This window comes from Bufo gargarizans, chromosome 9 (assembly GCF_014858855.1).
Source record: "Bufo gargarizans isolate SCDJY-AF-19 chromosome 9, ASM1485885v1, whole genome shotgun sequence".
Lineage (NCBI taxonomy): Eukaryota > Metazoa > Chordata > Amphibia > Anura > Bufonidae > Bufo > Bufo gargarizans.
The window spans coordinates 87452543-87468990 of record NC_058088.1 but is presented as its reverse complement, the minus strand read 5'-3'; the positions used below and the strand labels follow the sequence as shown (position 1 = coordinate 87468990).

The 16448-nt window shown below is 43.9% G+C and overlaps 1 protein-coding gene across 5 annotated transcripts in view; it reads left to right on the top strand.

Moving 5' to 3' along the window:
- The window catches only part of LOC122946013 (phosphatidylinositol-binding clathrin assembly protein-like), a 75303-nt gene that overhangs the window by 18794 nt on the left and 40061 nt on the right, over nt 1–16448 (top strand). For 4 of the 5 annotated variants that reach the window (XM_044305294.1, XM_044305291.1, XM_044305295.1 and 1 more), the window contains exons 7-13: nt 988–1094; nt 1632–1673; nt 4641–4726; nt 4962–5085; nt 5643–5779; nt 8910–9013; nt 10741–10884. In XM_044305294.1, coding sequence (XP_044161229.1) covers nt 988–1094; nt 1632–1673; nt 4641–4726; nt 4962–5085; nt 5643–5779; nt 8910–9013; nt 10741–10884 — 744 coding nt within the window. The remainder of the gene's footprint in view (nt 1–987; nt 1095–1631; nt 1674–4640; nt 4727–4961; nt 5086–5642; nt 5780–8909; nt 9014–10740; nt 10885–16448) is intronic. The other variant, XM_044305292.1, reaches the window with a different exon arrangement.

Genomic DNA, 16448 nt, shown 5'->3' with positions numbered 1-16448 from the left:
GAGATGCAGAGAGACTATGGCTGGCCTGTACACATTACATTTATGTTGGCTGAACCCACCAATTGTGCCGAGACCACCCGACCATGTAACGTGCTTGGGAGGCCTTCCATCTTTGTCCCACAAACAGACCTCAGGGGTGAGAGAAAGTGGGCTAGATTTAATCATACACAATCCTTTTGTTCCGAGGCAAAATAAGCCACTGCTAGAAGCGCCTGGGATCGGCTTAGGGCTGTATTACACTGGCCGAGGGTCGGCCAGATCATTGCTAACAAGTGTTTGTAGCAATGATCTGCCTGTGTAAGGGCTGTTTCACACGAGCGGATGCCGTGCGTGACCTCCGCTGCGTGAATGACAGCCAAGACCCGACGCGGACAGCAGAAGCACGGAGCATTAACATGATTCATAATGCTCCGTGCCTCTCTGTGATCTCTTTAGTACGAAATCACAGTAAGATCATGTTACTGCTCCGTGCTTCTGCTGTCCGCATCAGGTCTTGGCTGTCATTCACGCAGCGGATGTCACGCTCGGCATCCGCTCGTGTGAAACAGCCCTAAAGGTGTCGCCGATTACCTGATCGGGTGATCCTAGAAATAATTGTTTGCTGGCAGCAGATCATGCCATCTAATCGCGCTCTGTTGCCGGCAAATAATGATTCAGCATGGGGGTGAGAGAAGGCCTTAGTGATCGCTACTCCCTATACTGTAGAGAAGATAGCTGCATATAATAGCAGCGGTCTCCGCCACTGACGATCAGGCGATTGTCGGGAAGAAACGCTTCCCTCCCGACAATCGTCCGTCTCATCTGCCAGTATAATACAGCCCTTACTCTCCTTTCCTCATTGAGAATGTGTGTGGGGTCAGCAGAGATAGCTGTAACGTGTATAGCAGTCTATGATTTAATAAAGTTTCAATTAGATATTTAGTCGCTCGTAAATAAAGATGTGATGCTTTACAGGTCAGTAGAATTTCTTTATTTTCTCTTCTGTAGAAAAATACTTTGATATGAAGAAGAACCAGTGTAAAGAAGCCTTGGATATCTATAAGAAATTTCTTGCTCGGATGACCAAATTGGCAGAATTCCTCAAGGTGGCAGAGGTCAGTATCATTCCTGCACTCGGGGGGCCTTATGTAGCTCTTGGCACTGGTACAGTAGCATGTGTCCTGCATGATACACATTGAATGCGCTTAAGATGCCAATGGTTAATGAATGCAAATACAATAGTCTACAGCTAATGCATTATTGCTTGATGCCATTCTCGCTTCAGGTTTTGTCTTGTAACCAACAGCGACTTGCACGTTTTTACCCTTTGCTATTTTTACACGTGCACATTATTCCTTGCCTGATGGCATGACTACTTTAAGCTTGATCCACATTTGAACTTTTAACATTTGCATTTTGAATTGCACTGACAACAACTGCATGATCTTGACACATTCTCGCAGGTAAATTGCTTTGTTCTTGTATCTTTGCTTTGTACTTAGCAAGTGCCACTGTACCAGTCCATTAAGTTAATAAAGGCCCTTTACCTTCATACTGTGTGTGTGCATGCATCAGTATCCACAGCACTCTCCATTGCCGCTGCATGAAGTAATGTACACTTTTCTTTCCCCCCCTTTTTTTTGTGAATTCAGCAAGTTGGAATTGATCAGGGTGACATTCCAGATCTTACTCAGGTCAGTGTGCATTTCACATTCATTTAATTTGTTTCATTTCACATTCCTTCCAGGTCTCTGTGTGCTTTTTTTATTGCTTTATCCATAAACCATAATCCTGAGAAGTGTTCTCTTCCATATACATCTTATATGGAAAAACATTCCTGTGAACTGGTGTCTTCAGATATTTGTCTTCATTAACAAAGTATGCCTTCCATAAATCCAAGATGTAACCATTTTAATACGGCACCACCTTGGTCTCTCCTTAAAATAATGGAGACCGTATCTAATGTGTGCTGTTTTATATGAAGCTTGATTTCTGTGGTAACTTGCTGCTGTAATGGTACACACTTTCACACTTGCGTTTTTCTTTTCGGTATTGAGTTCCGTCATAGGGGCTCAATAACGGGGAAAAAAAACGCTTCAGTTTTGTTCCAATGCATTCTGAATGGAAAGCATTCCGTTCGGGATGCATCAGAATGTCTTCAGTTCAGTCCCTGCAGTATTTTCTCTGTCCAAAATTCTGGAACATTTGCCGGAATGTGTGCTTTTATTATGTAAAAAGAAAAACGATTTGATACATATGCAAATTAACCTGAGATGAGTCCTGTCCCTGACCCATCTCATATGTATCAACATTTTTTTTTAATTTTTTTTGTACATAATGAAAGCACACAGAGCTATGGGGACTGGATATTGCGGATGTGCTAGCGGCGATCTAGCAGCACATGTCCTCAGCTCTATACACAAAATCCTGGTGACAGGTTCCCTTTTAATGCTGTATCCGGTAACAAGTGTTCCGGAAAAATGGATCTGGTTTCCTGGTCTGCACATGCGCAGACCTTTTTAAATCTGTGAAAAAGATAAATACCGCATCCGGTTTTCCAGATGACACCGGAGAAACGGATCCGGTATTGCAATGCATTTGTTAGATGGATCCGGAAACAAATGATATCTGTTTGCATACGGATTTTCGCATCCGGCAGGCAGTTCTAGAAACTGAACTGCCTGCCGGATTCTTCTAACGCTAGTGTGAAAGTACCCTAAGTAGTGCAAACGTAATTGTTGCAGTGACTTGATAATGTTGACATTAAAAAGGTAATCCACTATAAGAAGTTATTGCCTATCTACATGGTAGGGGATAACTATTAGGTAACAATCAAGAGAAGAGGGGCCTTATACCCTGAAATGACTGGAGCTGCTGGTCTAACATGCTCCCTGCCACTCCATTCATACTCTTTGGAACTGCAGGGCAGAGTACAGCACTCATCTATCTCCAGCACTGTCTTGGCGCATGCTCAACCAGCCATCTATGCATTTCACGGTAGGAAGCCCTCATTTTCCTGATTGGTCCCAGTGGTCGGACTCCTACCAATATAATAGTTTTCTCAACTGATCTAATAGTTATCGTCTTTCCAATGGTTGGAGGACAACTTTGTTTATACCCAGAACACCTCTTTAAAGTTAGCATAATATTACAGCCCTGCGTGATCCACACATGTGTATAAAATGATGCATTAAAGGGGTTGTCCAAGTTATATTTATTGATGACCTATCCTCAGGATAGGTCATCAATATCAGATCGGTGGGGGTCCGACACCCGGCACCCCCTCCGATCAGCTGTTTGAAGAGAAGGCGTGCGCGGTGTCAGAGCTGCCTCCTCTTCACTGTTTACCTTCTAGCCGTTGCATCTGCAGTGGTGAGCAGGTGTAATTGCACCCAAGCCTTCCTATTGAAATGAATAGGACAGCTTTGGTGTAATTACACCTGCTCACCACTGCAGATGCAACGGTTAGAAGGTAAACAGTGAAGAGGAGGCAGCGCTGACACCGCGCACGCCTTCTCTTCAAACAGCTGATCGGAGGGGGTGTCGGACCCCCGCCAATCTGATCTTGATGACCTATCCTGAGGATAGGTCATCAATAAATATAACTTGGACAACCCCTTTAAGCTCATTGTGCACTTTTGAAGTGTGCTTCTGAATTTACGCTTCAGACGTGTGCTACTGTATCCGCAAACAGTTGCATATGCCTTCTGTTAATGTCTGTTCACACTCTTTGTAACGGAGCCTCCAAAGTGAAGGCGAGTGCACCACTCATGTGCCGCATGCTCTTTATTCACTTCTATGCTAGCTCAAGAAAGAGCCAAGCAAGCGTGCTCGGCTATTTCCCAAACTCCCAAAGAAGTAAATGGAGAGTGCATAGTGCAAGGGTGGCCAACTCTTCATCCGCCTCTATGGGAGATCTGGGAATAGTCGAGTCAGCGCACGGCTTAAAGAAGCACTCCCACAAAAAAATCTTTTTTTCCTTACCTGTTAGAAAGGTATGTGATGTAAACTGTAGTGAATGTAATCATCTTACCAGTGACTATATTTGCCAGTTATAACCTCCCTTCTGATCCTTAGCTTTGTTATGTGACCATCACTCTGCCTCTCCATCTGACACAGGACAGGAAGTCAGTTCCTTCTCTATTCATTCCTATGAGACTGACATTGCTCCCATAGGAATACATATAGAATCTATCTTCTTACCCCCATATAATATTTGGAAAGTCTGAGTGCTGGTCACATGACACAGCTGAGGATCAGGAGGGAGGAGATGACTCACAAATGCAGGCACTGGTAAGAAGATTACATTCACTACAGATTACATCAGGTACCATTCTACAGGTCAGAGAATAATTATTATTATTTTTATTTATTTTTTATGAGAGAGCTTCTTTAAGCCACTTGAATGGGACTGAGCTGCACCCAGGCCACGTGAATGATGGTTGTGGCATCACTGGCCTAGGGTAAGCAGAGAGAAGGTCGCAGTACTCACAGGAGCTCTGGGTCTTCTCAAACAGCCGATCGGGGTCCCGGCTGTGAGACCACCAGTCTCATAATTTACAAATACATGTGTGACGTTAAATGCAGGTGATTTTGTCTTCTACAACTTTGCATTGACTTCTCTCAGAAAGGAGATCTAATTAATGACTATTCATCTGCAGGCACCCAGCAGTTTGCTGGAAGCACTTGAACAGCACTTGGCATCCCTTGAAGGGAAAAAAACAAAGGAGCTCTCAGCTGCTAGTCGGTGAGTTGCACAAAGTGTCCTTCTGTTGCCAAGTGTACTTCTTCTTTTTGTTAGATTCTTAATTGAAGGGCATAATCTAAACTCAGTTTATTGCTAATTTTTTTGTTGATTTTAAGTGTTTCACACTTAAAGGATCCATCTCTCAAGTGAAAGGAGGGGTGGAGTACATGAATTTCTTGTTTAATGTTGAATTTGACCATGTTTAATCTTGTTTTGTTACTTTTATTTATTGTAGAGCTAGCACCTTGTCCAGTGCGGTATCTTCTCTTGCCACAACTGGTTTGTCTTTTTCAAAAATGGATGAAAAAGAGCGACTACAGGCTCTGGAAGAGGAACAAGCAAGGCTTCAAGCACTTAAGGTATTGTTCAAAAAGAATTCACATACCCAGCCTAAAGAGACATGTTTCTTAAATACGAAGGGAAGCATACTTTCTTGCTTCCCACCTCTGGGTCACAGCTCTTTTGAGTCACTTGCTCTCTTGTGCAGTCCTCCGGTCCCTGCATGTAAACTTCTGGCATGGTCAAAGTCATGTGAGCCACTGCAGCCAATGACTGGCCTTAGTGGTGATGTGCCCCCAAGCGGTACATGACCCAGCAGTGAGGAGAGCTAGGGACCCACAGAGTCAGAATCAATCAGAAGGTGCGGGGGAAAAATGCTTCCTTTGATAGGTCTAGCTGTAAAAGAACATGTCAGCGATGGACAATCCTCTTTAAAGGGTTTTCCTTTATGAGGTTGTCCATATGCCCTGTGGGATAGGGGTGACAATTTGCCTATCTGGTTGCTTTTCATAAAGCCTAGAAAATGTTTTCATTTAAATAATGTATCTTGCCTCTTACTGTTATTGTACATAAACTTGATAAACTTCTTCTTTTTTTTTTTTTTTTTTTCTTAATTTAACTTTGGCTTAACTTTCAGGAACAGCGTCTTAGGGAAATTTCTGTAGTACCAAGTTCCACACCTGGATCAACCTCACCAAGTACTTTATCTGGAAAAAGTGTTAATGCCACCTCAGCTGTTGATTTGTTCTCAACACCTGCACCAACAACTAATAGGTGGGCCTATGAATGTATACAGTGATCAGTCAATAATGATCCACAATGCCCTATATTCACACACGTTGGAATTGGAAATTGTTTCAACTATTAGTCTATTCCATTCTTCTGAATGGGGTTGTGTTTCCAGCATTGATTTCTACAAGCACTGTTCAGATCAGTAGATCACAGGAATCTCTGCTGCAAATCTGCCATGTGTGAGGTTCAAGTAGCAAAGCTGCAACAAGATTGTTTCAACTGTTTAGAAATGAACTTTGTTTTATACAATTCATAGATTGAGAAAAGCCTAAAAAAAGCATGTTAATTCTTTACTTGTGCAAAGTTGTTGAAATTCTTAAAGTATCAATGAACTTTCAAAAAGCTTTTCATATGTCATAGCGACATATTAAGGATTTTGATCTATGGTGGTCTGAGTGTTGAGACCCCCATGATCCTTAGACTGAAGAGAGAGACGCATTCACATATCGCTCTCTCTCTCTTCGCTGCAGGAGAATAATTTGAGACAGACCCGTGGACTTTTTATTGAGCCCGTCTCCTGCAGCGAGAAGATAGAGCGTGCTATGTGGGTGCTTCTCTCTCCTTGTTCTAGCAATCGTATCGAAGGCTTTTTGAAAGTTCAATGACACTCTAACATTGCTAAAAACGTGCAATAGTTGATCTTTCACTATATAAAGCTGACCTTTTTTAACCCCTCCAGACATCCACCGTACATGTACAGCAGATATTGGGGCTTTAAAGATGGTGCTCGCTCCGGAGTAGAGGGAGCACCATAGCCACCAGGTACCAGCTGTTTCAGGTGGAGATCGGGAAGGCATTCATTCATAGTAATGAACCGGAGCCTGTACTAGGCTTCCAGGCTCATTACTTGTATATTACAGTTCAGGCCAGCAGGTGGCAGCACTGAACTCTAATATATCGATTTCTGTATAGACTAATGGAGCAAATTCCATTGTTCTATACAAATTGCATTCTGATGATTGCAAATTGGGGACCTAACAAAAAAAAACAAAAAAAAATATCAAATCACCCCCCCCCCCCCCCCAAAATAAAAATACACAGTTAAAAAAAAAAAAAATCATGGGCGGATGCCAAATGCCCGTACTATTAAAAATGTATTTAAAAAAAATGTATTTAAAAAAAAATCCCATGCGGTGAATGGCATAATGGGGGGGGGGATGGCTGCTTCGCAAAAACAAGCCCTCATACGGCTATGTAAGTGGGGGGAAAAAAAGTGTGGCTCCGGGAATGCAGGGAGGGAAAAAGAAAACACAAACTCAAAATTGCTGCTTCAGGAAAGCGGCAATTTGTAGGCATTTTTTTTATGATTGTATTTTACTCATGTTGGACTAAAAATCATTTTTTTAAATCTGTCTTTATTAAAAATATTGAACTGTTCTGTCACAAAGGGTTAACTGTTTGTCTAGCTGTGTGAATCTACTTTTTACTTTTACTTTGTGCAGGTCATCTAATAAACCTTATCTCTAATTTACTAAGAGGTCATAAACGCTCATTTAAGCCACATTCTTATCGGTAAGATAAGACCTGAGTTATAATGAGTGGTTATAATGTCAGAGATCAGCGATAAGGAGGCTTCGGGAGCAGAGAGAAAATTCAAAGCATCTCAGCCCTGTACAGAAAAAAGGGTTCCATATTTGTAATGAAGACCAGTTTTAAAAAAGATTTTTAGCTCAAAATGAATACAATGGAATAATTTCAAAAAATTGCACCGAAAGCCTGTACGCAGCCTTTAAGGAAGCATATAAATAAACCAGGTTCATTAGGCTGGTGTGACAAACACCATTTTCTTCTACCCTCCTGGCCAATGACAGACAGCTGCTGATGTTTAATCCTGTATGTAGTGGATGCCAACCCCTTAACAGGAAGTCAGGCAAGGGCAGCGTACTGATAACTGTCTTAAGAGGGTCTGAGGTAGGCATACTGCAGAGCCATAGTAACACCAGGATTGTGGCCACAGTCCAAGCGCAGCTCTAGTGACCTGATCATAGTGATGTTGTTAGTTTGGATCATTACACCAGTGGCCAGGCTAGAATATGCAGTCTAAATAGGTTTAGTCTGAATCTTACATTGTTTCACTAGATGCTCACACTTTTAGGCAAAAGCGCAGGTTCCCTAGGAAGGCAGTATTTGCAGTGGTAATTTGAATTACAGCTAGGTTACAATAATAAGACAAGCAATTAAAGGGATTTTCCAAGTTGTTAGTAAAAAAAAAAAAAAAAAAAATTGCTCATGTCAGGAGATATCATGAAATGTAAAAAAAAAGCTGTTCCAATGCTGCCGCTGTGGTCTTTGTTTACTTGCCTGTAGTGGTGATGTGCCTTCATTCTCTCACATGACCATGGCAGCGGTTACATGGATGAGTGAATCGACTTTGGCTGAAACATCCAAAGTCGATTCGTTCTAATATATCTGTTTGGAGCAAGAGCTCTGTACAGTATTACAATGTATTAGCTCCGATGAGCTGAAGTTATTGCTGCAGCCATGTGAACTCAGATCCGGCAGAGACCCCCGGAGTGGCGATTCTGGAATGGCAGGGGGTATTAACTGGTGTTCTTTTAATATTTTATTGCTTTCCTTGATCCCCTCTGTCCACTTGCTCAAAATTTGAACAGCTCTAAGAACCTTTAAACCAGGGGTGCACAACCTGCAGCCCGGGGGCCACATGCGACCCTCGATACCAGATGGTTGGGGGCCTCAAAGAATGGTAACAGATTTGTATGCCTATGTCTAGTGTCTGCTCACATGTATCTTTCATGTATTTTCCTATTAGATGGGAGTACTAGAAGTGTAACCAGACATTAATGATATATACTGTATGTTTAATATGCCATAAATACAGTATTTCAGTTGGTAATACCTCCTTTAAGTTATATTTTCGGCCCTTGGAATTGGTTCAGGCTGACAATGTGGCCTCCAACCAGAAAAGGTTGGGCACCCCTGCTTTAAACCATCAGTGCAGAAAATATGATTTTCAGGTAATTGCCACACATGCTCCAAATAGTACATTAAACATTCAGAAGATTGTTTTCTGCTTTTAATGCAATTACCTTTTTGTTTTTTGGTTATTGTCCTTAAATTTTATTTAAAATTATAAACTTTTTGTTCTTTGCAGCATGCCCAACCTTACGAGTGATCTATTCGACCTGCAGCCAGCATTTGTACCAACAGTACAAAGCACTCCTGCTATAGCGACATCTACAAACAGCACATGGGGAGGTGAGTCCAGTATTATCTTTGAAGTAATAGGATTAGAAGTGACTGCCTTGAGGATATTACTTTCTCCTTGCGTGTTAAAATGGTTGTTTCAGCAAAGACATAGGTGGCATATTGCTAGGATATGCCACTAGTGTCCAGTTTAGTAGAGTCTGACCACACTGATAGTCACTGACTAACCATACAGCTACCCAAAATGGAATGGAGCTGACGGCAGATTAAGGCCCCTTTCAAACGGGCGAGTATTCCGCGGGTGCGATGCGTGAGTTGAACGCATTGCACCCGCACTGAATCCGGACCCATTCATTTCTATGGGGCTATTCACATTCTATGGGGCTGTTTTTTTTTTTTTTTTTTGTTTTTTTTACCCTCAATTGATCACCTACTAAGCATTCTGTATTCAGAATGCTATTATTTTCCCTTATAACCATGTTATAAGGGAAAATAATACAATCTTCAGAACATCAATCCCAGGCAGTTCGGGTTTGGGTACCAAACATGCGTGATTTTTATCACGCGCGTGCAAAACGCATTACAATGTTTTGCACTCGCGCAGAAAAATCGTGCGTGTTCCTGCAACGCACCCTGCCTCTTATACGGGCCAAAAATATGACGCCCGTGTGAAAGAGGCCTAGGTGGTGTAGCGGCTTTCTACAAACTGGTGGGGATCGGAGCCCTTTCAATTACTCATTGGCTGTTAATCCAACTTTTAAGGCCAGATTTATCATTAGCTCAAGTCAAAATAATGGAGTGAAAAAGTCGCAATTTTTTTTCGCAATCGCTAAAACTGCGAATTTTATTTTCTGAAAGTGGGAGTGTTTTCTTATGTAAATGAATCTCTAGACAGATTTACTATTGCGTCAATTTAAAAAGTCGCTAAAAATTGCGCAATTTCACTCCAGTGAGGACCATGCTTATCTTATGCAACTTTTTAATAGAACATGTGACTTTTGTAAAGCCGCTTACTAAAGTATAAACAGCTACCGTCAAACCACATTTATCACAGTATTAAAGGACCATTAATAAATCTGACTTGGCCAAAAGTGACTTTGGACATATGTAAAAGTGGAGTAAGATCTAAGAGTAATGATAAATCTGGCCCTTCGTATTTGATGAAACAGCCCCATTAAAGGGTTCTGCAATGCTACTATATTGATGACCTATCCGCAGGATCGCTCATCAGTATGAGATTGGCAGGGGCCCGCTACCTGACATCCCCGCCAATCAGCTGTTTGAACAAATAGCAGCGCTCCTGCAGTTGCTGTTTCCTCTTCATATTACCTTCTCGTTCTCTCCTTATAGAGCTGAAACAATGTAATTACAACTGCTTGTGCTATTCAGATGACTGGTGCGAGAAACTGTAATTACACTGCGCTGCTGCTGCAAAGGAGACGACACACAGATCATTTTGAAGAATCTGATCGCATGAACCTATCTTGAGGATAGGGCATCAGTATTGTAGCAGTGCACAGACATTTTTTTAGGTGCATTGAAATTACTATAGAAAAGGTAACGGTAACATGTATTTATTTTTTTTTACAGGGCTACAAAACACCAAATAATGATTAGGTTACTCAAAAAAATAACAGTTGAAAACATTTAATTGAAAGGGCTTTACATCCTGGAGGTGCATCAGGGTGCCACACCACTACCATAACTTAAAACTGTATGTTCCTATGCACACTTGTCTTACAGTTTTACAGTATTGGTTACTTTTTGTTTCTTCACAGGGCCCTTCTCATCTTCAAATGGAGTTAGTTCCCCACCACACCTGGACATTTTTGACATGCAACCAGTTGAAGAGGTTGTGAAGTCTACCCCTGCTTATAGCACTGCTTCATTTCCTTCAAAACCAACAATGGGACTTGTTAGTGGTAAATCTAGTTTTTAATATTTAATTTGTAAGGTCAGCTGGAGATGCAACTAGCACTAGTATTTTTGCTGCAATGATTAAGGGACATCAATGAGACAGAAGAAGCTATAAAAAGGCTTTTTCACGTATATTAAAACAGGATTTTTTATTTTATTTTTTATGCCGAGATATAATTGTTTAAAGTAGCAGCCTGAAGAGAGATTCTGATGTCCCATCCCTGTCTGATACATGCAGGTGCCATGTTGCATCTAAAACCCTATGGTCCCTTTTTACACAAGCAAGTTTTATGTCCGTATGCGATCCGCGTTAGACAGACAGCATCTGGACTGAATCGCGACCCATTCATTTCAATGGGTCTGTGCACATCTTTTGTTAATGTAAAAAAAGAAAATCCGATATTCTATATAGTATGCGATTTGTCTTTTTAGAACACACTTATAACCAGCCCTGTACTGCACATGGACCCAGAGATCTCCCCATTCATTGCTTCAATTGGTCTGCTTGATTTTATTTCAAGCTGCCAGCTTAGGAGGCTTGTCCTTTCTCAGGGGACGTGTCCTGTCTGCTGCAGCTGGTAGCAGTTGTACTAGTGGCTATACAATTTTTTTTTATTTGCATGCAATTTCAAAAGTATTGAGATCCAGGTCCTGGTTTATAAAATATAGAATATTTTTCATGGGAGATGACACTCATATATAAGTCAGTCCCATATGTGTAACTTAGGGCTTGTTCACATGAATGTATAGGTACCGTTCAGTGCATTGGGGCCGCAATTTGTGGTTGGCAATGCACGGAGAACATTCGTGAGGCCTCCGGGATGGAACCAGACCCATTCAACTTGAATGTGTCTGCATACCTCCGTTCCGCAAAAAGATAGGACATGTTCTATCTTTGTGCAGAACTGAATCCCACGGAAGCACTCCGTAGTGCTTCCGTGGGTTTGGGTTCCGTTCTGCCTCGTTCCGCATCTCCAGATTTGCTGACCTATTCAAGTGAATGGGTCCACATCTGTGATGCTGTCCGTTGTCCGTTTATTTTGGTACCCATACGTTCGTGTGTGAAGACCTTATCCAGTGATGAAGTTGTCTCATTTTTCTGTGTTTCCAACATTGATTGGGCAGGGAAGTTTAACTAAGGCTACTTTCACATTAGCGTTCGGGTGTCCGCTTGTGAGCTCCGTTTGAAGGGGCTCACAAGCGGACCCGAACGCTTCCGTCCAGCACTAATGCATTCTGAGTGGACGCGGATCTGCTCAGAATGCATCAGTCTGGCAGCGTTCAGCCTCCACTCCGCTCAGCAGGTGGACACTTGAATGCTGCTTGCAGCGTTCGGGTGTCCGCCTAGCCGTGCAGGAGGTGTGCGGATCCGTCCAGACTTACAATGTAAAGTCAATGGGGACGGATCCGTTTGAAGATGACACACTATGGCTCAATCTTCAAACGGATCCGTCCCCCATTGACTTTACATTGAAAGTCTGGACGGATCCGCCTGAGGCTATTTTCACACTTAGAAATATTTTAACAATATAATGCAGACAGATCCGTTCTGAACGGAGCCACCGTCTGCATTATATGAGCGGATCTTGGAATAACCACATATCTATACATTTGAATTTAGCTTATTATTTCAGTACTGTTTTTAAAGAAGTTGCCAGGTTGTACATCTTTCTATGCTGGGCAGTCCTTCTTGGTGTTTGACCATTATCTCTATGCACAGTCATGTACGGAAGGCTATGAGTCACTGAGTGACACTACCCAATGGACTCCTAAGACTGTCTATGCACATTATAGCTGGCCAGGACTTGAAAGATGTCGCCGATTGCTAACTTTTAACACTTCAGATGCCATAGTAAAGTGTGACTATGGAATCTGGACACGCTAAAACAGGCATTGGGGGAGCCGGAGTGTGTGCGGCAGCCCTGGTCTTCCTGTGTGACAGGAGGCTGCTGCACATTAGTTCCTATTGAAGCCCTTCCTGTGGCAGGGCTCCTTAGGGACACAATATAATTCCCATAAAAATACACATCATGGGCATTATAGTAAAATATCAAAATATTATTCTCGTTAATGTCATTGGCCTAGACACTAGGCTAATCAGCTTTTAGTCTAGTATTCCTAGGAGGCGGACACGACCTGCCCTTCTCCTGCAGGTCTTGCTGCTACTTTTTTTGCTTTTTTATTTATTTTTATTTATTTTTTTCTCTCCACTTTACAGGTGCAGGTTTTATCCTGCAGCAGGGGGTCTTCATCGTGGAGGTCCACTTTAGTAGCACCCCCTGCGAGCGCGTACCTCGCCGGTCCCCCGTTACTGCATCCGCAGTGGAGTACAGGTAATCCCACTCTAGTGCGAGTTTACCGAAGGGGTGACCCTGCGGCGTCCGAAGACGCCAGATGGTGAGTATGCTCCCTACGCTAGTTAGGAACTCTTTCCCTCCCATCCATCTGTAATCCATCGGGGTTCCCTCTCCCCTTGCCGTCCTTCCCTTCCTTCTAATTAGGCCTCATGAACACGGCCGTGTTCCGCGTCCAAGAGCGGTCCGTGGTAACAACGCCTGGATTCCTGTTGAGAGCAGGAGCGCACGGCGTCATTGGTTGCTATGACGCTGTGCACTTCATGCCGCCGCTGCACTACAGTAATACATTCGTATAGTGTATTACTGTAGTGCAGCGGCGGCATCAATCGCACAGCGTCATAGCAACCAATGATGCTGTGCGCTCCTGCTCTCAACAGGAATCCAGGCCGTGTTACCACGGACCGCTCTCGGCCTCGGAACACTGCAGCGTGCATGAGGCCTTACTCTAATCCCCAGCTTGTGCCTGGACTAGGCTGCGTATGGGGGGTTGCTATGTCCGCCCTCAGGGCATTCCTTCTTCCCCTCCCCAGGTCCTGCTACGTCCGCCTGTTTAGGGTGCTTTAGTTTTCGGCTGCCGCATCTATTTTCTCCCCCCGGCTCCGACTGTGACAATGTTGCATCTGTTTTCTGATTTTTCGCTGCCATCCAGGGGTACTATTGGGTCACTTTTCTCACCAATGGGGGTCGCTTTGACCCCCTTTCCGTGCATACCCTTATTTGTAGCCTTTTGGAGCTTTTTTTTTCCCGCTTTCCAGCACCCTACAGCATCAGTCCGCCGGGGATGCCTAATTTTTGGCTACACTGCCTACTCTAGCCCCCGGCTTGTGCCGGGACTAGGCCAAACTCTTTCCCGACATTTTTTTTCTGACTTCCATATTTTTTATTTTTTTTTCTAGGGGTGTTGCCTCCCTCATGGCCTTCTAGAGTTCTCTGCACGGAATTTCTGGAGGGAGGATGAGATGTCCTTCTTCCCAGAGGGTGCTTTTCCAATCTTCACAGTGCCCCCCGCCTGCATGTAGCGTCATTGGTGGGATGTATTATCTTGGGCCCCTGTTCTTTGGTTCATGTTGTGGCAGGTCCCCTTGCCCTCCATCCCTCCCCCTAGGTTGCATCTGCTCATGCGGTGGCTGGGGGTTGCTGTGCTATCTGCCTGGCTGGCCTGCATGCGGTGACTGGATGCTGGGCTCAGTCGGATTACCCTAAACTCTGTTCAGGGGTCACCTTGTGCCCACATGGGTACCTCACCTTCACCGTAGCCTGCGCCCATTCTCAGCTATGATGATGTTATGGCTCCCTTCCTTGCCCTCATCGCCCCTTCCCCCGGAGTCCTTTGCTTCCTGCCTCGTTCCATATCAGGGGGCAGAGTTCAATAGCGGCCTTGCGTCTCCCGTCATAGGTCCTGCTCTTCACCTGCACCCTGGTTTCCTCCCAGGACAGGACTAGCACTAAGGGAAACGCCTCAGGTTTATTCTGCCTCATCGGGGGACTCCTCTGCACAGATTCTGACTCGGAACAGAGCATCAGGCGATCCTCCACCATACAGAATCTCTATGGGTGGTCAAAGACTAATGTCCAATGAGAAACATCTTCTCTCCAGGGTTGGTATCCCCTTTAGTGGATTTTCAGATGGCACTCCCCTGGTTGCACAGGTAATTATCCACACAGGTAAGTCAGCTTGCTGCCTCTCCAGTAGGTGGTGCTTTACCCGCCACTGTGTTTAGCATGCCAACACACCTATGTGGTGTCATAGGTATGTACGCCTTCCCCTTCACGGGGGTACTTGTACCACTGCCAAATGCTGTACCTGGCATACTTTCCTGGTTCCATTGTATCTCCTTTTCAGCTGGAGTAATTTCACTATTCTCAGGGGCTATATTCAACACACACCTCCTAGTGACGCTGTAGCCAAAAACACCCTCCTGGTGCTAATGTGCACCATGCAACCATATTACCCCCTTATTAAGCAAAGTACCTGTACCATCTTCAGATACTATAGCCATTTCACCTGTCTGGTTCTAATACGCCCCATGCCCCATATTACTCCATTATTGGGTGGAGTACCTGTACCATCTCCAGAGGCTGTAGCAATTATACCTGTCTGGTTCTAGTGTGCACCATGGAGCCGTATTTCTTCCTTATCAGACGAAGTACAGATGCCATCTTCAGATGCTGTAGCCATTGCACCTGTCTAGTTCTAGTGTGCACCATGCAGCCACATTGCTCCTTTTTTAGCTGGAGTACCTGTACCATCTCCAAATACTGTAGCCATTACACCTTCTAGTGTGCATCACGTAGTCATATTACTCCTTTATCAAGCAAGCGGAGTACCTATCTCATTTCCAGATGCTGTAGCCATGTCTCAGGCGGAGTATTTGTAGTATCTCCAAGCACTGTGCCCTATTGGTACAATCTGTGGCTCATACTGCTCCTGCATTACCCTTTCCTGTCTCTAATGTGTGCTCGGCAATCGTGTGGCCCCTCTTCATGCGGAGTGATGGTACCATCCCCAGACGCTGTATTCATCACTCTTTTCTGGTTCTAGTTTGCATTTGGCACCTCATTGCTGTCGTCCTCGGCGGTGTACTTGTACTATCTAAAGGTGCTGTAGCCGACAAACCATCCTGGTTGTAGTATATACCTTGCAATTGTTATATCCAGTATATGGCTGGCCTGTTCACATCTGACACCCAGTGCAGTACCTCCTGAACCAGGCCCTCTGAGTGCACCAAGTCTTCTCATTTCCCCTGTACAAGGCATGATTTTTACTTTATTGCTTGATGCACTATTTAACAAGATTTCTAAGTCCTGTTATGCACCAGACAGCCACACTCTCTCCGCCATGGGCAGGTTATTGGCTATCATGCTAGGTTTGTTCTTTATCAGCCCTATAAAGTACTACTGTCTTCCGCACAACCGCGTTACCCCATTTCATGGATTGAGTACTCGTGTTGTTGTTACTGCCTCTCTGCTTTGTTTTCAGAGTTACATGGCCCAGTCCTGACAGAGTACCTGGATTACCACTGGATGTTCTATCCTGCAGGGATACAAAGCATTGTTAGCACCAACCGCTACTGCAGTTTTCAGGTCATCATTGCACATCCTCTCTGATATGGCTGTGACAGGACTAGTGAGTGCCACACACCTACCGCTCACTCTGATATCGGACATGGTCCCGTAGTTCTTCCATGGTCTAGGCGTTCTTGGTACTCCCT